Source organism: Tyto alba, unplaced genomic scaffold (genome assembly GCF_018691265.1).
Source record: "Tyto alba isolate M040663 unplaced genomic scaffold, T.alba_DEE_v4.0 Super-Scaffold_13, whole genome shotgun sequence".
NCBI classification, from domain to species: Eukaryota; Metazoa; Chordata; class Aves; order Strigiformes; family Tytonidae; genus Tyto; species Tyto alba.
Window position 1 is genome coordinate 31,783,158 of NW_024881275.1, and position 23,500 is coordinate 31,806,657.

Below are 23,500 nucleotides of genomic sequence, written 5' to 3' on the forward strand. Positions count from 1 at the left end.
GATAAATATAAATAAATAAAAATAGACAAGTTTTGATTCCTCCTCCCTCCTATATATTCAAAAGTTCAGGTAACATTAAGGTTCCTATTGATTTCCTGAAAGTGCCTCAATAAGCCATCTAGATAAAAAAGTTAGCTCTAATTAGAAAGAATTATAATTTTGAACAGAGACACCACCATGAAAAATGATAGCCTAGACAGAGCTTTACATTTGATTCAGCCAACAGCGTAAGAACCAGCCAGGAAAGAGCTTCATCCAGGTACTTCAGGAGAGTTCTGCGCTAGTGCAGGGCTGCAATTACAGCTTCTTGAAAGGCAGCTACTGAACAGCAGAAACCAATTATATTCTGTGTGCACAAGCAATTTGTATGCTGTTGTGCTCATCAGTACTGCAACCGGTTTTGTGCAAAATTAAGAAGCTGGCTAGAGGAAATATAGTTACCAGTAGCCAATGCTTTCTAATGAATTTGTGTTTGAACGCAGGCTTGGTGACATTTAATTATTTGAAGTTTGGGAGTTTGTACATAGAAGTACAGAATCTGCATTTTCTTAAAACTTGGCTTAAGGAGCAAATGTTGCAATGTACGTACTTAGTATTAATACCAAATATTTAAACAAATTTACATCAAATTAACCTGAAAATTAACAAGCCATCAAAGCAGGACAATTAGCAAGACTCTTTCAAACAACCATCATAAACATGCAGGCAACTATGTCAATTATCTAATGAGCAGATGGGGCTAACAATCCTCCCTAATGTTCAGTATGGGTCACAAACACAGATTTGCTTCCTAGGCTCATTAAATAAATTAAGTACAAGAGGCTGTTAGAATAACACTAAGGTTCTCACTTGAACTGCAATGAGAAAATACAAATCCCAGAAATCTGTTGCTTCTAACTTGACTTGTTTGAAAGCATGTACTTTTTTGGCCTTTCCACCCAAGTGGTTAAAAAAACCCCACCACAAAGCAACAAACATGCTGCTCTCTCCACAATATCCCAGTGCCAAGACCTCACAAAAGGTATATATGTGATCTTCTTTTAGATGTACTAAGTGGGATTTGTGTTTACTTCAAATCTTAATCAGATATTTTCTCAGGTATTACACAGACTCATGACTGCTTGGGAAGAAAACACCATGAATAAGTGTTAAGTATTAACAAAGTTTCACAGCTTCTTTGGCAGATACCCACCAATCCAATTTCAATGAATGCATCAGGATCATCACACAACCTACAAAATTTTCTGGTGATTCATTAAAAAGGGAATTAATGGCCCTGTAATTGTAAAGTTTAGGCTCCAATTTAGTTCATTACACAGCTTTTGTACAACATACCTATTTCTATTTATGTTTGGCTTCCTTCTTTTTGCAGGTTTTATTTATTTTATAAGAACATGCAGGAAGTGTTTGCATGACTTCCTCAGAGTGTTGTGATTGAATCCTCATGGGCAGTTTTGGAGCAAGACTACCTTAACACAGTACTGTTGTAGAAAAGAAATTTATCACAGCCAAAGCCACCAAGAAGTTGGGGAGAAGGGCCAATTTAAACGTACTATTTCAAATAACACTTAATTTGAGATAAACTAAGAAATACTGAGTTTTCCCCATGAAAGTGCATCTCTTCAGGCAGAAAATAAGAAATAAACCAGAGTGTACAACATACATCATATTCACAAGGTAATACAGGAAAAAGAACTTCTATGAAAAGGGACTAAAGGCTTAATTCAAAGACTGCAGCACATGGGGAAGTGTGGCTTTGGACTTCCATGTACATGAAAACTCAAGATGCACTTGAATACTCAGAATAGTTTTCCTCAAAAGTTAAACTTCTCAAAATTGTAATCACTGGGATTACTTCCAGGTTTTTTTTTTTTCTGTTTTAATGTTCCTAGAACCAACCATCCAAAATATAAGCTCTCATATGATTTCCTCTAGTTATGTGGTTAAATGTAACGCACTAACAGTTAATGGGACCTCAACTGACTCAAACACCTCTTCACTAGGGAAGGAGGCAATTTCTGTTTAACCAAGAATTATCAGAACATTTACCTTACCAGTCCTGTCTACTGATCTGACTAGACATCTATGTATGCATCAGCCCAAGCTACTGTCTAAATGATGGAGAAGACAGGGACAGAGAGAATTAAAAACATTAAATCAGTTTCCCAGTGACGATACACACTACTCACATGAGGTTCAGAGCTTTGTAATACATTTGTAATACATCTTAATCCTCACTGAACTCCAGCAATGAAGTGATTTACACTGAATTTTGATAAAGTCCAAATAACAGCTGCACCACATGAGAGACCTGATGCAACAGCGATTTTCCAATTAACAGGCTGGACTTGTCTCTGTCTTCAAGTTACTTTTTGCTCCTTTTAGGAATTCCTCTTCCTCTTAACTTTCCTGCAAGTGATGATACCTATAACCTCAAGTGGTTTTCTAAATACATGCCAAGATCATTCTTTTTGGAAGTGCATATCCATCCAAAATAATTATCACTTACCTTCTGAACTGCTTTCCAATTTAACAGCAATTTTTTTTTTTTTTTGTCAAATTGAATTATCAGGCTATAGTTAACATGACTCTTAGAAGCTAAGGAAAAAACTTACCATCCTGTACTTTGACAGTTTATCCTCCAGTACACTGAAAGATTGTACTACTACACAAACACAAAAATTGACCTCTATGCACCAATCCATGATCACAGCATCTTCTGCTCTTAGAAGAGTACTTGTCTGTGGAAATAATTCCTCAGGGTCTGTCTTTTTACTCAAACACAGCATAGCTTCCTAATATGATCAATATAACAACTGTTTATCCTCCTTTCTTTCCTCCAAAAAAGGCATTTATTTACCGCAGGAGAAAATATGCTATGAAAGAAAGGTAAAGCAGCTCTATTGCACCCTGATACAGTACTTTCAGGTTCATCTTGAGCTTGCATCTCCCATGTGGTTCAGAGCTACTTGTCTATGACAGAAGAAAAATAATACTTCTCACTAACAGCTAGCCTTTTTACACACACTATACACTATAATAAAAAGATCCAGGACATGATGACTGTTCAGCACATTTTCACAGAAGCTTAGGTGTCTTAATTGAGGAAGGTAAAGCTCCTACTCAACTTTAAATTAAAAGGCTGAAGTCAAACTACAGAAATCAAGGCTGAATATTTAGCAGTACTAATAACCATTTCTAAACAAAGACACAGAAGCATACTTTTCTACACCACGAAGGCTTCCACAGAACATGTTTTCATTGTAGATATCCCAGTATTCATAAAAATGGTTACCTCTGCAGCTCTTAGCTGTAAAGTTGCTCCTTTATATTCTGATTCTAGTCTGTTCTTCTCAGAAATGTCTGTAGTGCTCTGAAGAACCAAATCCATTTTGAGGATGTTCAGTGATACGCAATTCTACATAGGAAAACCAGAGAACGTTATTTTTTTCCACAAGAGACTCAAAACAGACACGATCACTATCAGGCTTTGGAAACTATCAAATTTTTTAGTCATAGCATACAATCTCATACTGTGTTCAGCTCTTCAACACTGCTGGCTGTCAAATTCAATGAAAAAGAAAGTTGACCTGTTGGCAACCCAAGCTCTTCAAGATGTGTAGTTCCCATGTATTTTTAATCTGTAAGCATACATTTATCACTTGCAATCAAATCATTTTACACCAAAAAAAGCACATTCTCTTTCCCTACACCATATACTCACACGTGAAATATGAGAAAAGACAAAACCATCTCAATTCTTTCTCAGAATGAGAATCAAACAGGTAGATTTTGGTGGACTTCATAAGTCATACATAGAGATGGAAAAAGGTCAAAAAATAAACATAAAATATATGCCCCTCTCACTGACAATGCAAGATGACTAGCTGAATGTACAATGACTTGTAAGGGTCTTAACCGAAACAATGTATGACAACAGAAGGAGGCTCTATTTTAGAAGTTTCAAAACACACTTTAGTGATTCCCAGAACCTGGTTTGGCAACTTGGACATTAAAATGGTTGATTCTTTAAACAAGTCAGCCTCAGAAATGGTCCAGAGGCTTCAAAATGAACAATATATTCTTGACTGTGTGAAGGGTAGCTTCAAACCTTGAATTACAGGGCATTGAGAATACTGGTTTAACATTTTTTTTATTTTATTTTACGATTGTCATATAACTACAAAAGAATCCAGGTTCCAACTGTAAACCTAGGGGACCTGCAGGATGAAGTTTTGAAAGTGTTAGCTTCTGACCACAATAGTGATCCAAGGTCTGAGATCTTTATCAGTTGTCATTTCAACACATACTTGGACATAGGAATAAGTTTATTTGTTTCCAATCCACCTAAATAGTTCAAATACAATTATCAGGGAAGCAAACTGGACAAAAAGAGATGAAAAATGGAAAAAGTCAAGATTATTCAAAGACAACAGCACAAAGAGAACTACATGCAAAAGCAGTGCCAGAATATGAAACAGTGGAACAAGGCTGTTTCTGTCAACTGATTGTAAAGCACTGATGTGTATTATTAAGTGCCAGGTACACTCTGCCTTGTGTATCTGTGTAAATTCAAATGCAGCCTATCATTCTAGTTAACTGTTCCACACAAGCCCCAGAACTCTTAAAGAAGTATGCAAACACATAAAAACCTCATTCATGTTTTAAATATCCTGTGGCAGAAGGGAGTGTGCCTGAAACATAACTACCAAAGTTTCTATCACTTTAATAGACTACAGCTAGTATAACTACAAAACCTACAGAAGAAAGTACAAAGACTCCCATAAACTTGGAAGCATTCATGAAGTTTAGTTCGAGGACGACCAGAAATGTATAGATTTCAACAATTTTTATAAAACATATAATGAAACTTCTTTCCTGTATCAGACCATTTTCTTCTCTTCAGTATGTACTAGCATATATTTCCTACATGAAGTGTGAAAATTAAGCTGATACACAACTGAAATAAATCCCCTTTGTAATCAGTAACTTTTCAGGCAAATACCACCCATCCTCCCCTACATCCCTGGTACACTGACAAATACACAGTATGTGACAAATCCATTCTGCAATATTGGGTGAAAAAGATTAAAGACACTCCTTCAATCAGGTCATGAAGCAGTCAATAAAAAACTTCAGCTGTACTTTACAAGAGCAACATACTTGGACAGTTTACCTACTGGGAAATGGGCATCAAATACAAAAATCAAAAGCATATTCTAGAAACTCCTGTTTTAAATACAGAGGATTTGCACAAGTTTTGAAGAGAGTTACTTTTCAATATTGTTATTACCTGCCACAAAGTCTGTAAGTTCTGTAAAGTAATCTACAGCCTAAGCAATCTTTTTAACATGGCAGGGGTCTTCTACCATTCTTTGGTATTTTCAAAATTGCCTTGGCTAGCTGACCCAAAGGTGACCTCTGAAACACTCTAATTTTTGCAGTCCGTGCATATCAACAAACAGAAACAGTCGACCCATTTGTAATATTTTTTTTTTTTCATTTTATTATAGAAATATCTGCAACCAATGTGTATTGAAATCAGCCTCACTGCAAAGGTAACACTCAACTCTTTTCAGGGGCAAGCAAGAACACATCTCACTGTTAGGAAAGCATAGCAAAGGAACAACATATACACTCAAAGTGGTTGCAAGAATGGCACCATTTCTTGCTGAGTGCAAAAGCACAAGCAGATTTCCTTGGAACTAGAAGTAACTGTTTCTTGTTCCTTAGACATTAAAAAAAAAAAAAATCTAAGAAAATTCATTCTGTGGCAGCTCCCATTATTAGGGCTTACAGGCTAAGCTAAAACAACAATTAACTGTTTGGGGGTTTTTTTTTGAGTTAAAGAATACTTCATGACTTTGCAGCCTGAGACTTGGGTACTTCTCCCATGCTAGCCCTCTTCCACAATCATGGATCCTTACAGTTTCAGGTCAGTTTTTCACATGATTAATGACTACTGTTTTTTTCAATAAAAACAAACCCAAGGAGATGATGAACTACACTGTAAAGAACAGTTCATAGAATTATGCAGTATTCTGAAAATGTACATGATGAAATAGTTATAGTTCATTCCTAGTTCGCTCCTCAATCAGACCATGTGAGACTTCAGTGACTGAGTCTAAATCAATGCAAGCAAATGATCTACACATTGAATCAATGACATATGAACAAGTCCAAGTTCATAAAAGCTTCAAAAGATGTTTATCTTGAAGCAAGTTGGCTCGTAAACATTTACTGTAACATATCCAAATGTTGCACACCTCCTCCTTAAGTTACAAGAATTGGACTTTTCACAATAGTAGAACACTTACCACATTAAAAATACATACCTTTATGAGCTGCATTAATTCAGTTACAAGTCTTGCTTTTTGTATGTTTATTTCTTTGATCTTTACACCTGCCAGTTGAGATTCCTTCTCTAGGTCAATAGCATCTTGTTCCAGCTGTCTTAAACTATGGGAGGAATCAATATTTGATTAATCCTGATTAAAAATAAATTGTACAAAACTTTTTCATCTTGGTGATGAACCAGTGGTTAGGAAGAACAAGAATTTGTATACCTAAACATTCCAAACACATTAGAGGCATTCCCAATCTGTGCACTTTAAACCTAAGAAGTTCAAAAGACATAAAATCCATAATTAAAGAAACTCTGATTTTGGCTACTAAGGGCAAAACTCAACCACCATACTCTTCTTTACTTCTCTAAGTTTCAGATTTAAAAAAAAAACAAACAAAAAAACACCAATAACAAATAAACGAAACAACAGCAGCATAAGGATGACATTTTTCTTCTGCTGCTAGCTCCTTGCAACAATACAAGTCTGGAGAGTTCAGGAGGTTTGTGTAATTCTTGCTATATACACACTAGCAAAAAACCCTGTGTCCTTAACTTACTGCAGAAAACTAGAATCTTCACTCATTTTAAACCTCAAAACCACAAAATTGTGAAGAACTTCATATGAAATGGTCATGATGCTTAGTGAGTTGCAAAGCATCTGGAGATCTTCAAAAACGGCCAAACAGGGCAAGAAGATGATCCAGAAAACTACAAAGAAATCATTCTTATTTTCATCCCTGGGAAAATTGTGGAGCAAGTGCCCTCAGAAAACAATTCTAGGGGCATAACGGAGAAGGTGATCAGGAAGAATCACCAAGCACCTACCAAGGGTACATCATACATGATGAATCCAACTGTAAAACAACTGGATGACAGGTGATCAAGTGATTGCCATTTACCTCACTTTTAGCAAGGTTTCTTGTTAGGTTATCTGATAAAAGCTCACATACCCAAAAAGGTGGAGGAAGCTCATATAACACCCTACCCTGGCTACTCTCAGGCCCTTCGCAGAAGCTGCTAGCCCATAAAATGCCTATCTCCACAAGCTCAGAGGAGGACAGGAACACCCTAGCGGGCAGGAACCCAAATTAAGGACTCTGATAAAGGGACACCGTGTTCCAGGACAGCCTTAGCACCAGTGTCCAGGTAAGAAACCCAGCGAGATAAATCAACACCACAGCAATCTCAAGTGAGTGGTATAGGAGGCATTATGAGATGCAGCAGAAAAGCATTTGGCAATTGGGTATGCAGGGGAGAAACCAAATGTGGGAAAAAGGAGAGATCTAGATGACTTGGAATGGAACAAGTATGAGAAAACAGAGGCATATGGGGTTAAAAGAGATGATTACACATAAATAGGTGGCTGGTCAATATGCTCGTCCAGCCATGCCTAATTGGTACGTCCTTTTCTTATTTAGTTTTTCACTCTTTTCCTGGGTGAGGGACTCTCTATTCAGCATTCATGTGTGTATGGGAGCCTAAGTGCAAGCAACTGTATTCAGCTCACAAGTCAGAGGAGAGAGCCAGTTTGTCTGTTGTGCCAGCAACTGGCGAGACAGACTTACGTGACAGCCAGGGGAGTGGGACCACAGGTCAGAGGCCCATGCATCAATGATGCCAGCACCTGGTACAAGTGCAGATGTGCAAGTGTTTGATTGCTAGCAAAGACTAAGCCAGACTACCTGGCAAGTAGGTAAAGTTGCATGGGAGCCAAGGAGGTAGGTGTGTCACTAAAGATGAGACCACAGGAAGAAAAGGCTATTGGAAAGACCAGGGCAGTCCAGACTGGCTGCCAGAGATGATTAGGTCTGCTGTCTCTAGGGGCGAGACCAGCTGGCATATGTATGCATTTAAGGGTAAGATGACAGGAGTACTTGCTATTATGGACTAGGGGAGTTACAGCTACCTCTGCACAGTTGTATGCCTCTGTGTCTCTGAGGTTAAGACCACAGTCGGCTACTGGGAAACCAGGGAGTCCCAGCCAGTTCTGCATGTGTGTGCACATGGGTGAGTGAGGAAGCCTGTCCAGGCAACAGGAACAGAGCTGCAGCCCCAGAGGTTTGCATGTCCAAGTAAAAGTAACTGGGGAGTCTGAGGTCCAAGGGCAGCTGCTGTGCAGACTCAAAAATGTCTGGACCCAGCTGCTGATGGGATCCCCATGGTGCATATGCCTGCCCAGGAGTCTTACTAGGGGAGCCCCCTCATGCTCAAAGCAGGAGGAAAATGATGAAGCCACTGGTGCCCCACTGCCCTGTATGTCCATCCATGCCGTGTGGCTGGCTGTGTGTAAATATGTAGAGATATGCTGTTTAGATGTGCTCTGTGTGAATGTGCCTGCTGGGAAAACAGGCTCAGCCTCACTCTTAGTTCCACCTGGGAGCATTAAGCTGCATCAGCCCCACCTTCCTCTCAGGCTGCTGAATCCAGACCCCTTCCCCTAATTTTCTGAATGCTGTCTCCCACAATAGTGTTGTACTCAAGTTGGAAGACTACAGTCTGAGTGGATGGAAGATGAGATAGAAAAAAAAAAAGAGTAGTTGGATAGTCAGGCTGGGAGGGTCATGGTTAGTCTGTTGTATTCTGCCTGAAGACCAGTATCAGGTGAGGTACCACAGGATTAAATCCTGGGACCTGTCCTGTCCTGCCAGTGACACAGAGGAACTGGCAGAGGGCACTCTTGTCACGCTTTCAGGCAACACTAAACTGTGGGGAGCAATAGGCCTGGCCCTTCAGAGGGGTCTGCTGAGGCTGGAGGAAGGGGTCAACAGGAAGCTCAAGAGATTGAGCAAGGTCAAATGCTGAGTCCTGCCCCTAGAAGAAAGTGGGTCTGGCAGTGATACAGGCTCAGGGCAGACTGACTGTGGAGAAGCTCTGCAGGGAAGGACTTCAGGTTTTGGTGGACAATGAGATGAGCGTAAGCCAGCAGTGAGCTCTATCAGCAACAAGGTCCTCAGCATCCTTGGCTATATGAACGGAAGCTCAGGCAGGAAGAGAGTGATTTTTCCTCTGTTCAGCACTGCACCCATTTTCACCCCTGCTCCAAACAGCTACAAACAGCAACAAACTTGGAAAGCAACCAAGATGGTTAGAGGCTACAACGCAGGCCCTGAAAAGGCACAATGGTGCTCAGCTTGTTCACTTTGGACAAGAGACAGCTTTTGGGCTCCTAAAAATAACGCCCCCTACTATCCTTCCAAAGAAGCCACTAACAGGATGGAAGCAGGCTCTTATAAGAGGCGCAGAGTATGATGACAGGCAGTGGATATAAGGTGAAACAAGAAAGATCCAGACTGAATGGCAGCAGAAATTTTCTACATAAGGACAGTAAAGCAGTGGAACAGGATGTCCAAACAGGTCATGCAACCTCTATGGAGCCTTTCAAGATGCAGTGGGATATAGCCCTGAGAACGTGGTCTGAATTCAGTGTTGACCTTGCTTTGAGAACACGGCTGGACTACAGAGTAGATGAGGTCCCTTCCAACCTAAGTGATTCTGTCATTGTATATTATTTTCAAAATTATATCCAGCTTTCTTAAGATATAATTATCAGTTAGAAACATGAATATTTGAAAACAGGTATACTCACTGCAAAGATTTAAGTAATTTATATCACTACAGAAAGACATCCACATTATACAAGAAAATTTGTACCAGCCTTGTCTATAACTGTGTCAGGATTCTTACCCCTATTCAAAATTAAAATAGTGTAGTATTTTTTCAAAGGAAAGGATTTAATCAATATTTGCTTAGGTATAGGGTCTACCTCCTGCCTTCAAACAACATTCTGTATTCTAGTAAAACACCATTACAATACATGTATCCCTAATAAGAAACCCAAGAGCAATACTTGAATTTGAGGCTAAGCTCACATTCACACTGTTTAAAGACGCTTCTTTTCTCAGCAACTCGGGCACTTGTGACTACAGCAGTTGATTCTTGTCCCTCTAATATCCTTGCAGCCCTATTTTATTTTTATTTTTTCCCCGTCGTTTCTCAACACCCACTTTTCTACTTCACACACCACAAGTAATGCAAGTGCTATGCACACAAGCACCAGCACTAACTTTCAGAAAATGAGAAGTACTGTGGCATAAGAACATATAGGAGTATTTGAGGGTACAAGGGTACACTCAGGGTAAGCTTTCTGGGAGTGTGAGCTTACGTGAAATACCTATTGAATCATGTCTTCCAGGTTCTCCCATATGATAAAGCAGTAACAGAAGAACCAATTGCAGAGGCCCACAAAAACAGAAAATACATCAAGACAAATACTGTGGACAATTGGGGTCCAGCTTAATTCCTGACATGCCTGCTTACTACCATTTATGTATGTTACAGTATTATTTAGAAATGTGCTACAAAGACAGAAGACTACAGGAATCATTGCACTCATTTACTCAGATACCTCTCACTGGAATCCTATGATTTTATTACCAGAAACCATTTGGAACATTTTTACATGGTTTCTCAAATACTGTCTTAATCTCCATTTCTAAACACCTTGTCTTATCACCTGTATCTGATGCTCAACTACTGGTTACCTTGTAAGGGTAAAAGCACACTGCAGTAAGAGGAAGCCAGAATACCTTTGTGATTAAAATTGTTCATGTTTCATAGATAATATGGCTTGTTTCCTACCTATCATACTTCACATGAATTTTTGATTCCAACTGTGCCCTCCTTTTTGGTCTCTCTAAGAGCTCTTTCTTCTGATGCCTCAGCTCATTGTCTCTGCCTTCCAGATGTTTCTGTCTCTCAAATAATGTACTCAAATGCTTGTCCAATGAGTTTAACTTGTCATTGATGGCCTGAAATAAAAGAACACACATCATTAGCATTCTTGCTGCAAACATTAATACATGCAAGTAAGCTATGCTTATTGCACAATATAGTGAGTAGTACTTCACATCATTTACAGCATAGAAATAAATTCCTACCTGTTGCTGGTTTTCCAACTGTCTTCTTTCATCTATATCCACTGAAATATTGAGAAACTGTGCCTCCCTCAGGTATGTGTTAATAGAGAGGGTTAGGTTTGTATAAGCTGATACTTTAACTGTGTATTTTTCTTCTGCTGTGTATATTTGATTAAATTTGGTTTCTTGTATCACCTAAAAACCACACAAAAATATTAATCTGACGGAAGTGTTAATTAAGGCAATGCTGTCCAGAATAAGGGATAAACTAGGTAAAATCCACAGTAAAGAACTTAATCTTATACTTGTTAACAAGCCTTTGCAAACAGATGATGCTAAGTTTAATGCATCGTTATACTTGTAATTCAGATCAGTCAGCAAAGAACTGTTAAGATACTGTCAGAGTATGTTACCATAACAAATTAATCATGTTCTGATTATTCTGATATCACATATACATACTGGAAAAACATGTTAATATTTGTACTGCATCATGAACAAGCATTGTACCTGTAGATGTGTAACATGCAAATGTAGCCTGTGTATCAAAGAAATAAATTTACTTAAGAAATTAACAGATGGAACCATAAAGGTGAGCTGTAAAGCATGAACTTCAGTGAAGCAGATGTGTCTGCAGAGGAAGAGCAAAAAAGGTATAAAAATACTACATTTCTTAGTTTTTAAATTATTAATGTCCAAAAGGATATTATAAATGACCAAAGATTTACCATAACACAAGGTAGTACAGTACTTCAAAAGGATATAAAGTGCACCATAAACCAGTAACAGCAAAAAGCCTCCATAGGACAATGGAAATTTGACTGAAAATTTTTTCAGTTTATATACACAGCACTAGCAATATTCTGAAGATTTGGTTCCTGGACACTGAAAACATTTTATGTTGCTTTACAGCTCAGACTGTGGTTAATGGCATTTCCATCTTAGAGCTGAACATGTGGAAAAAGGACCATCAAAGAGTTCTTTTAAACTAATGCTTTCTCAGGCATGTGAGAAAAAAATGTTGCAAACAATCATTTCTCAATCAAAAATAATAAAAACAGAAAATAAATCTTTACACAACTGAACTGAGAAAGTGCCACTTACAATCCATTCAGAATAGTGGCTCATCTTTTCCTTTAGTCCAGTGATTTTTCACTTCCTGCCTACAGAGCCCTGGAAACAACTGAGTATCTAGGGAATAATTCTGACAGATTTACAAAAACATAACTCAAAGACCTATTATATATGTAATCTGCTTCATCAGGTGATAAACACACAGTGGTGGAAGAATTGCCGTTTAAGGGCAAAAATGTTCAGAAAATACATTAAGAGCTTTTCATCTAGGACTCCCTCCACTTTTACTATCCTCTTCCTCATTCTTAGAGCCTCAGAAACAGAAGAGAGGAAGGAGCAATAGCTATCCCAATAAAATAGGAATTGTTGTCTATTTGCAGAGCCTGTTCCCTGAGTTTCTCAAAAAAGCAACTCTCATTCTCAGAGAGCCCAAAGTAGTCTTTTGAATCCAAAGAGTTAAATCCAAACAAGATAGACAACAGATGTCCAGCATAGACAGAGAAGTGAATAAGAATTTAAGCTTAAAACTGTCATGTGTGTTACCCATTATAATCCAGCAATGGCGAGCTTGTAAGAATCCATGAAAGACTAAGGTAGGGAGATTACTCCTCGTGGGAGCTCTCAGCCTATTTCTAAGAATCCAGAAGGTTTATATATGATTTACTACATCAATTCTGACTGAAGCTATACAACTGTATTTGCCAGAAACTGAACGTTTTAATGTATTAAAAAAAAAAAAAGCAGCTTCTAATTGTTGCTTTAAACACAACAGGTCAGCACTGTCATGTACTATTAACTGTTTGATTAAAATTTTGCCCAGGATATCTTGAGCACTTAAAGTAGAAGTTATTATAACAACTTCATATAAGTGACTTGAAACAGTATACAGGTGAAAGATATATTTACCTTTCAGTGAAATACTGCATTAGATTAACTGGATTTGTTAAAATGTCTTGCAATATTTTTGTGTATAATGTGTATAATGCTCTTACTTCTAAAGGTCAAAGAAAAGGCTGAAGCAATTTTTTTGTTTTCTCCACATTAACGTGTCAGAGAGTTTCTGAAATAAAACTCTAGACTACAGGTGTGTGTGTGCTATTTAGGATATCTCACCCTTTCAATCATGTCTCTGGTCCTCTTTGTTCCCACAGGGACATTATGAACATGGTACTGGGAGCAAAGATAACTCATCACAGGTAGAGGAGCATCAAATAACTCTCGTAAATATGAGAAAAATCCATATTGTCTGAAAAGAAGAAAAAAAGCATGTATCAGAAATAAAATTTGGCTGGTAAGCAAGCTCAAATTATTGAAGGGTCAGAAAGCAGTTCTGCTAATTCAGAATTGAATTGGTGAAAATGTGATTTGCATAGAAAATTTTCATATATAGCAACAACACCAAAATACTGTATTTAAAATCATTCCCCACTGATATAATCTGATACATACTGTAATTCTTCAATAGGTCTCGAAGGTAAGTGTTTAGCACATGATTCAGCAGACGTGCATACAGCATTCACTTTTAGTTTCCGATCATCACGCATCTAAGTATAGATTACATGAGATTATTTTAGTAAAAATAGCAGAAAAATTGACATATGAAAATCAAGTATTTATTCTTGATTCAGAGTCAGAATTACTTTAAACTGACAATCTTTGAAGGAACCCACAAAAATCCATTCTGGCTCAGGCATGACTGAGTTCTCTAGAAGCCAAGCTCAGCTAAAGTCCTGAAAATACCATGCATTAGAGAAAACAAGAGCAATCAAAGAAATGCAGAGCCAGGTGCTCAATCAAAATAGCCAAGCTGGATGTAATAAGGAAGCTCCCCTTTCAGGCTGTATGGCCATTTTGCACAGATAATGGCAGACCACTGGCCATAGAGACTCTGAAAAGCCTGATCCTAACAGGGCAGAAAAGACAAAGGATGCAAATGAAACAGTTTAGTTGGTTAAATTAGTCTTGCACTGGATTCCACAATCATGGAGGCAAGACAAGCCCCCAGAACCTCAGATATCACCACTGGTGCTCACATATATGAAAATGACTAGGTTCTGTGAAAAGCAGATAGGTCTTCAAACATTGCAGGATAGTTTGCCATTAACCATACTATTTTGCAGACAGTAGTTGGGAAGCATTATGACAGTTAATGCCATATCTTGTGGCATTTTTCTCCTGCACCATCTGTCTGGGTCTCAAAGGGAACAATCTCATTATTGCTCCAGGAAACAGCAGCATTAAGAAAATAAGCCTGATTTGCTGCTTGGACCACCGTCTTCTAACAAAAGCAGCCCTCTCACCTCCTCAGGAGGCACTGGAAAAGCTTGGTACTAAATTTGTAATTTTCTGCTCTTGTCATTTTCTTGTACACAGTATTTTCTCCTCAGTGATTATTGCCTTGTCAAGGAAGACAAAAGTTATTTCTAAAAATAAATAATATTCCTGCATGCCTCCAGTTGGTCTAGGCTTAAAAAAAAAATAAAGTCTTACTCCAGGAAAAAACCTTAATCCAGAAGAAAACCTTTGAATACATTGTATTAGCAATCGCGCTGATCTTGCCAATCAAAACTTAATAAATACAGACTTACTTGGTAGACTCTAAAGTTTAGGGCTCCTACATCAGTATTTAAGCAATTTTAACATTGGTGCCTACTTGCCTGAACAAGAAACATTTCCATATCTTCTTGACTCTCAAAAACAAAAGCCCTCATGTCAGTGCTTGAGATGTGATTTTCAAGATATTTAGCATATTTACTGTCTTTCACATTGATCTGATAATGAAAGGTAATGAAAAAGTGATTTAATACAATTGGACTTAACACCCCACACAAAATATTTTGAGCAGTCACATGATACCCAAGCATACATTTAGTGAAAACAAAGACAATGTTTAAATGTCTTTAAAGGCATATTTGCTGTCTTTTTGCAAGCAATTCTCTCGGGAGGAAACCTACAGTTATTCACAGGTCATTGTGTTTAGTTTTCAGTCATCCATATACTTTCTCAGCATTCCTGGGGCTATTATTGCCTCCACCATACCACATCCTCCCCTTCCGCTCCACCCTAACCTTACAATTGCAGCCACCACCATCTCATGTCTAGTGTCTCTGCTCCAGTACTACTAAAGGTATCTCACTATTTAGAAACAATTAACATAAGGAATCAAACAGAAAATGCCACACTCCAGAAAATTATTCATATGTATATCCCTTTGATGTGGACACAGTGAACATCAAATACAAATACAGAATTGTGAAGCCCTTGAAAGACAGAGATTCACAAATTGACTGAATTCTCTTAGAATTCTTAAATATTTTAAAAACCCACATTTAAGATGGATGAAGCTTTTCGTATCTAAATTAAGTGTTAATGTTGGAATTCTTTGATAACTCTCACTAGTAATTAGACATTATGTCACTGTATGTGACATGCAAAATTACACAGAAACACACAATTTAGTAACCTCAAGTTAACCAAAGGCTGGGTACTCTTGCTAGTGATTTGAAAGCTACAATTTATACATACATGAGACTCCCTTACATTCTAGCAAAGAAAAATAGTTCAGATATTAATGGGTGTTACAGAGGTTAATAAGGCCTTTAAGTAAAAGTAAAAGCATCCTTTCAAGGCATTTGTAAAGTTAACTTGGTGTGGTCTTCCAGGAAGAACTGGAAGTTCTGGTAGTAACAGGAAATACTTGCTATTTTGTAACTAAACAATAGTAATTCTAAACAGTTCTAGCACATGCAAAAAGCGTAAGAATTGGTATACAAATACTCAACATTCAACTAATTTAAATTGTAGTGATACACTACTGAAATAAGCTTGCAGTCCTGAAGAAGGAGGGGCGCACTGGAGTTCTTCATCCTCTTTGCATGACATGGAGCATATATTGCAAGAGGCTGGGCTAATGGTGGAGGAATGAACTAGAAAATCAATAGTCTCTCTGAAAATGTAGCCTTACAATTCCTAGCAATTACAGAGTCTGACAAACCAAAACACAAAAAATAGGGGTAGATTAAGTAGCTGGCTGTGCAAAGCAAACCACAAAAACAGCTAGGGATCACAGTGACATGTTGTAACTGTTGCTGAGCTGGTTGTGCTATAAGGGGAAGTATTCAATTGTAGCTACCATTGCTTTATAAATCACCAAATAAGAATTACTTAAGTCTAAATAATTGGATGGACCTTAGAGGAAATCTGCAATGGGCATCTTAATACGGAACCATTCATTGAGGAGGGATGGGGAAGGACCCGCCTCATGTTATTCAGTGTTGAGTATTACTACATTGCCTACGGAATTAAAATTACAAGTAGTTCACCATGCTAATGTACCCAGCACGTAGCCGGCAGCTCATTTCAAGATGTGTCTTGAAAGTCTTGAAGTGATTTTTGAAGTCTTGCAAGGCATAAATAAACTAAACATTAACTGGTTATAGTGATATGCAAGTAAATTTTCTTACCTCAAGCATCATGGGTTCAAAAACTCCTTTTTTAAACTTGTCTTTGTTTTGTCTTAGCCACATAAGAGCAGAGTGTGTGTCTTCAAATTTCCCTTTAAGATTCTCTTCCTTTATATTCATTATATTATTAATCTGTGCAAGGCGATCAATTATTCCTGTAATTTAACGCAGTTTCTTAAACAGAGCCCATACCATTTTTCAATATTTATTGACTATACTACTGCAGCAATAAGGTTTTTAGGAGATTATAATAATTAAGAGGTTTTTTGCCCCACAATCAAGATGCTTATTATTCTAATATTATTAAAGCTTAAAAACTAAAGTAAAATGAAGACGTAATGTGGGAATACAATGAAATATTGGCAACGATTGTAAACATACTCAAGTGACTTGCAGTTGGGGTGTCCAAAACCACATATATCATACTAACTGCTGTTTAGCTCTGTGTGCCTGAGGGGTAGAACATCTGCATTTAGGTAACACAGGCCAGTGATAGACAGAGGCACCTTATTGAACATCCTTGCAATTCCTGCTCTGCTGTGGGAAAGATGGACAGTGCACAGTGGAAAAGTACACCTGCGAAAATCCCTGATATATACAGGCAAAAGCAGCAGGTTCGAGATCTTTCTTCTCTTTCTGGCTGTCAAGGACAGAGCTCGGCGGTGCCCGTGTCCCTGCTTGCGTGCCTCTGCCCGGGTGCTGCTGTGGAGATCCCCGGGGTCATGGGAGAATGAGAATAAATGTGCTCTTTGCATTTCATCTGTGGGTTTGTGGGTTGTTCCTGCACCCTGCCTGTGCCGGCTCACACACTTACTCCAAGGATGACCAAATGTGGTAGTGCAGTAAAACCACAGGAATTTAGTCCTAAAAATCTCTCTTCAAAACATGTTCTATCTTAGTATTTAAAACCAAAAATACCCCAAGAAGAAAGAGGTAGGGGGACTAACAAAATGAAAGCTCTGAGTATTATTTCATGGTTGCAGGAAACAAAATGTGTAACAATAGAGTGCAGAAGTGTTTGCTATTCAGGAGCAACAGAGATCGAATACTTCCTATGCTTCTCAAGGTAAAATATATAGTGTCTCCTCCTCTAGGTCACTTGCTCTCTATACCTGTTTCTTCTTGGATTCTATGACAAGTTAAGTGCCAGACAGATAGGCACTTGCAAATACACTACTCTCACTGAGGAATAGTATATAACACCCCCTACCTGTCAAGTTATAATTTTTGACTTTTGTTTCTTAGAAAGAACTAAATTGTAAACCCTAGGCTAGTATAAAATTATTTACTATAGTGAAGGTTAGATCAAATTAATCCAAAAAGGACAAAAGCGGCCTCAGCAGCTAATATATTGCCAAAGAGCTGATTTTAAAAACTTCTTCAAAGCAAGCTGCTTTTGCTTCAGGTTTGTTTTTTTGTATCCTGTCAACAGTATACATCTTCATTTAATAACAGAAAAATATTAAACTGGCAAAGCAGCTTCCTTGCCCAGAGATAAGAGGAAACTAATTTTTTGAAGGATAGTTTTAAGTTCAATTGCCACTTTTGAATCTTCTTGTTTTTTCTATTTTGAAAGCAGTTTCCACTACTTATATTAAAACTGCTAAGAGGACTGCTATATGAAGCTTGAGGTAAACATCTCAAATTATTTCACTACAGCAGGACAAGTAGATTCTGTACAGTCAAAAAAAAAAAAAAACCAAAATAAATCAACAAACAAAAAACCCAAGTAACTTACTTTTCTTTTCCCGCTCTTGGTCCATTTTCCCTGCTTTTAAATCACTGATACTACTATGAATATCTGCCCTTTGGTCTTGTAATTTTTTCAGCTCCTTATTAATAGCATCAATTTGCAGCTGAAGATTTTCACAGACTTCCATCGTATTGAGCTCCTTCTTCCATTCCTTTATCATCTCGTGAATGTTGTCCATTTTCACCTGTCTGTCCATTTCCTCATTTTTTTTCACTCTCAAAGCTTGATGAATTTCTTCAATCTATGGATTTTTAGTATTTCCAACATTAAAGTAGTTTAGCATACAACCCCTAGGACAAACAACTAGGATATCTGTGCAACTGGCATTAAATACTGATGTAACAATGCACTAAAATGGTAAAAGTCTGTTTTAGATCCAATAGGCCTATGAGAGCTGAGGAACTGAGAAGATTTAGGAACATTTAAGCCAAAAATACAATCAAGCCTTTAAATAAAATTTTTAAGTTCCTTTATTTTTACAAAAGCATAATTTTAAAGGTTAAGATCTTCCTTAACACATTTGAAAGTTATTCTAAGATTGCATAAAACCTACAGCACAAACACAATGTTCAACATCAACTCTGCACCCTTACACATTTAATGTACATATTTCTTGACCAAGTGCTTAGATGAAGTCTTGTAACTGTTCCACAGTATAACTGAGTTTTCTTTTCAAAAAAATGCTAGATGTACACACTTAACAGAAGCAATAACCCTAGACTCTCGCATAGAGTATCTAAGAACAAGTTTAATGTCAAGCACATTACTATACTATCAAAGCTGTACCTTTTCATGGCAAGCCTGTAATGTACAGTACGTATACACATACTGTTTATTACTAAGTTTGTTGCATCAAGGTAACCAATTTTATATAGCATACACCTGTCCCTTGGCAATACCTGTTTGATTAATAGGCATTTTAAAGATTCATTGTGTACTGGAGGGAGTGAAGTATGTAAGCACATGCTACCTGTTCAGAGAAATTTCCCTCTCTGCTAACAGAAGAGCAGACAAAAAAACCCGTATCTGTATTTTGCTGCAGAATTTGAGCAGCATTCTGCCTGAATGCAGCATATGCTATAGTTAGTACTGAATTAATAGATTAGCAAAGAAACACCAAAAAAGGCGCATATATCAAGTCTCTTACCTGTTTATCTTTCATCTCCAAAGCCTCTTGCATCTGTTTACATTTTTGAGAAATGTCTTTGATTTCATCAGCCTGCATACAGTAAGATATTTAAATTAGACAGTCATAAACTCAGTTATAGTTACATTTGTAAAAAGCAGTCATATTTTAAAGAACATTCTGTGTATAGATAACTAAGCATTTATTCCACATTTTATTACCGATAAAGTCACACTCACCAGTTTCTTATTATTCTTACTTGTATCTGTAATGTATATTTTCAGCAATTCGTGAAGAACTGAATAATGGCATGTAAACTATTCACAACCATTCAGCTATAGATTTGCAAGTTCAGGTATGACAGAGGAATTCTTCTAACCTAATGTGAAATTAAAGTAGTTCAACCCTCGATTTCAATAAACATGTTAAGTTCAGACCCTTGCACTTCTAGAATGTTCTTGTCTCTTTTTCCAAACCAACTTTACCAAGGAAAGCTTATACTTATGAGCAAGAAAGGCATAAGTTCCTAGGCACAGGACAGCCAAAACAGAATTTGTCAAAGTCATCCTACCTCTGAAATGCACTGTGCTAAAGCTATATTGTACATAGTTGAGTTTGACAACTTGTTGGCTCATGTGTAGGCACACCCATGTCTTTCCTTCATGATCGTTCTCAGCTTCTAAAGAACTGCAGAATAATATAGGTTGTAAGGGGCTTCTGGTTATCACCCAGAAGACCCAAAGCAGGTCTTATTAGGTCAGTTTGCTCAGACATTTGTACAGCTGAGTCCTGAACACAGTGGAAGTGTACTATGTTTTCTCTCCAAACAATTTCTTGTTCCCTGAACCCTCAAGGCTGAAAACGGTGCAAGCAGAGTACTGGAACACTGCAGAAAGATGGAAGGACTGTAAGTAAATTCCAGTGCAGACAGGGAAACAAACACATACAGCACTCTCGCTGGAAGAAATGTCTTCCTACAAACCAAGTCACACTGAAAATGCTAAAATGCATCAAGAATGGAGAAAAAACTCTGCAGAATCATTTCTCTCCCACAACCTGAAAGATGCATGAAAAAATTAAGACCCTGACTCTACAATTGTTTGCATGAAGGCAACAGGGAACAATACATCTTGATCTTGATGTTGACTGCTATGCAGTACTGATTTTGTGATGCTCTCTCCGAAGACCTCAGGTAGACACTCTGAGGAGGAAGCTCTCTCCCAGGAAACTAATGCAAAATATTCACAAAACAATTCTAAAAGCTAGTAAGGAACTGAAATTAAGTTTTGCAATTATCATTATTTTCAGTTATCACATATTTATATATACCTGCCTTACAGAAGAGATTAACAACTGTAATTGCTTTTGCGGCTTTCATACATTTCATACACAACCACACACCACTTAATAATGTCAAATATTGCTAAAAAAAATTGCATTGCATAGTCCACTCTGTTCAAATGCCTTTGAGGAGCCTGAAGTAGAGAATATTCTAGGCTTCTCATACAATTTTACCAACATCTTCCTATAAAATGAACCAATTTATTTTTTCCAGAATCTACATGTCCTACACACCCAAAGCACAAAATTTTACTAGGAATTCTTAGTCTAAATCCTTAAAAAGGTTTTAACACATAGAGAGGCAAAAGAAATAGTTATGTAGTATCTCAGTGCATTAATTTCCTCCTAGATTTAGCTCCGCCTTTACTTTCCGTCCAGCTCCTTCCAGGCAAAATCTGTAACACTATGCCTGGCTTTTTGCCAGCAAAGTATAAACAAGACATAATGATGAAGTGATTTATCTCTGCTCTCATATATATTCTCAAGCCAAGAGCAAGATCTCAAGAAGCAGTTAGAATTATAGTTATTTGATAATGGATATAAGCCTGGACCAAAGGGCCTTAAGGCAACTATGTTCCCTAAAGGTCTGCATGTCTAAAACAGAAAGGACTTAAAATGCTGAACTGCTTTCCCTTAATAACAGACTGAAATTTGGCTTGGGGGTGGGGGAAACCCATACACAACAAACCACTTTTGGGCCAAAAATAGAGTTACATTGCCTTTATAATAAAATCATTCATTAACTCCTGCTGGCTTACAGCATAATTATCTGTGAAATGTTCACTGAATGCCTACATCTACAAAGATAAAATTCTAAGTTACAATAAATCCAAGCAGTATCTACAAAAGAGTGAAGAACTAATGAAGTAGCAGCAATTTAAGCAATTTTAAGGTAATGTACTTAAGCCTTGAGGTTTTGCCTTAAATCAAAATTATCTCCTGACAGTGCAAGCAGCACTGATTCTCCTTTAAAATTACTTCATTTGCACAGCCCAACCAAGAACGTACGTGAGAAGGAAACCTGATTTCAGTACCCAAACAAGAGCTACTGTCACAGAAGTTCAAAAAGTAGCAATACACCTCTAACACCTCTCTTGTTAACTTGCTGATGTCATAGAAATTGTTCATGCCATAAGCAGGTGTATAATATATTCCCTTAAGCCTTTTTCCACACTTTTGGACTCTAAGAGGGTTTCTTCAAGATATAATATTACTCATTCAAATTAGACTTGGATATATCATTTAACATCAGATCACAACTCAGGTTTGGAAATGTCTTATTATATACAACATAGTATCAGCTATACATTACAATCAAAATAATGGTAAATAATCACTGGAAAGCAATACTATAATAACTCAGTAAGTTTTCTATAAATTATTTATTTCAAATGTAGCATCTTTCCTTCTTCCCATCTTTTTGGCTTCATGAATATTGTAGAACAAAGTGTACCCAATTCATTTTCTGGGCCCAAATTAAACCCCTCTTCAGCATAAAATTAAGCTTGTGAATGTTTAATGTGTAAAAGCCTTGCTCCGCAAGTTTAGCTTGAGTAGAAGAATATGCTGATTCAAGAGTACAAGTCAATCAGCTAGCACATTCCCCCAGTTTTTCTTTCACAGTTCTATAGCAAATGCCCTATGCTGAGCATGCTCCCTGCAAGTTAAAACGAAAACACTGGTTTATCCTAATTTCTTATACAGAGTTTAGCTCATACCAACAGAGGATAACTCTTATATGAATATAGCCCAACACTTTTAAGAATTATAGTAGCAATGGTTAGTAGAATTCTTTGTTTGAAAAAATATATTACTATAACATTAACTAAAATTAAAGACATGTGTGAAACCAAACAGGGTAATACCAAGCAGTGAAAACAAATCTTAGCATTTCACAAGCATGAGGGCCTTTACTGCATTATGAAGATTAATTTGAAGCTTCCAACTATTACCTTTCTTCTAAGGAAATCCACTTACTCTTAAACAACAAAAACCCACGAAACAAACAAAAAAAACCCAGCCATACTCAAAAAAGCCCACTTCAATAAAACTAACATTTTTAAACATTTGGGTATTTTGAATCACAGCATAATAAACTCTTGCAGTACTGTGGAGTACAAAATTCAAATGATATATTTAGCAAAGAGCTTTCTTAATACTACTAAACATAATGTACTTGGATAAGCACTTGGGTAAATAGTATTGCCTGGTACAGTCTACATCACAACAAAAACAGACACCGTGAACAACAATCAGTGGGTTTGTCTGGTCTTTCTGGTTTATTTTAGGTTTTGGGGTTTTTTTTGTTTTGTGTTGTTTTACTAAATGCCACTGAAGTTTCAGACCCTGATTCTACAAGACATTTCATGACAGCAGTCCTCTACAGGCGTCACACATGTCTCCACACCAAGTCCTTTGATCTGGTCAGTTGTCATCACACAGAACTACACTGCAGCAAACATTCTCATGCTGTCCTTTAAC

The 23,500-nt window shown here is 37.4% G+C and overlaps 1 protein-coding gene across 2 annotated transcripts in view; it reads right to left on the minus strand.

The window, feature by feature from the left end:
* SMC5 (structural maintenance of chromosomes 5) overlaps positions 1-23,500 on the minus strand; it is a 47,420-nt gene that overhangs the window by 11,651 nt on the left and 12,269 nt on the right. For both annotated transcript variants that reach the window (XM_042787957.1, XM_033010391.2), the window contains exons 8-17: positions 19,700-19,771; positions 18,538-18,793; positions 16,800-16,954; positions 14,994-15,107; positions 13,786-13,880; positions 13,450-13,582; positions 11,284-11,457; positions 10,985-11,154; positions 6,336-6,459; positions 3,296-3,418 (exon numbers count right to left, since the gene is read on the minus strand). In XM_042787957.1, the coding sequence (XP_042643891.1) occupies positions 3,296-3,418; positions 6,336-6,459; positions 10,985-11,154; positions 11,284-11,457; positions 13,450-13,582; positions 13,786-13,880; positions 14,994-15,107; positions 16,800-16,954; positions 18,538-18,793; positions 19,700-19,771 (1,416 nt within the window). The remainder of the gene's footprint in view (positions 1-3,295; positions 3,419-6,335; positions 6,460-10,984; positions 11,155-11,283; positions 11,458-13,449; positions 13,583-13,785; positions 13,881-14,993; positions 15,108-16,799; positions 16,955-18,537; positions 18,794-19,699; positions 19,772-23,500) is intronic.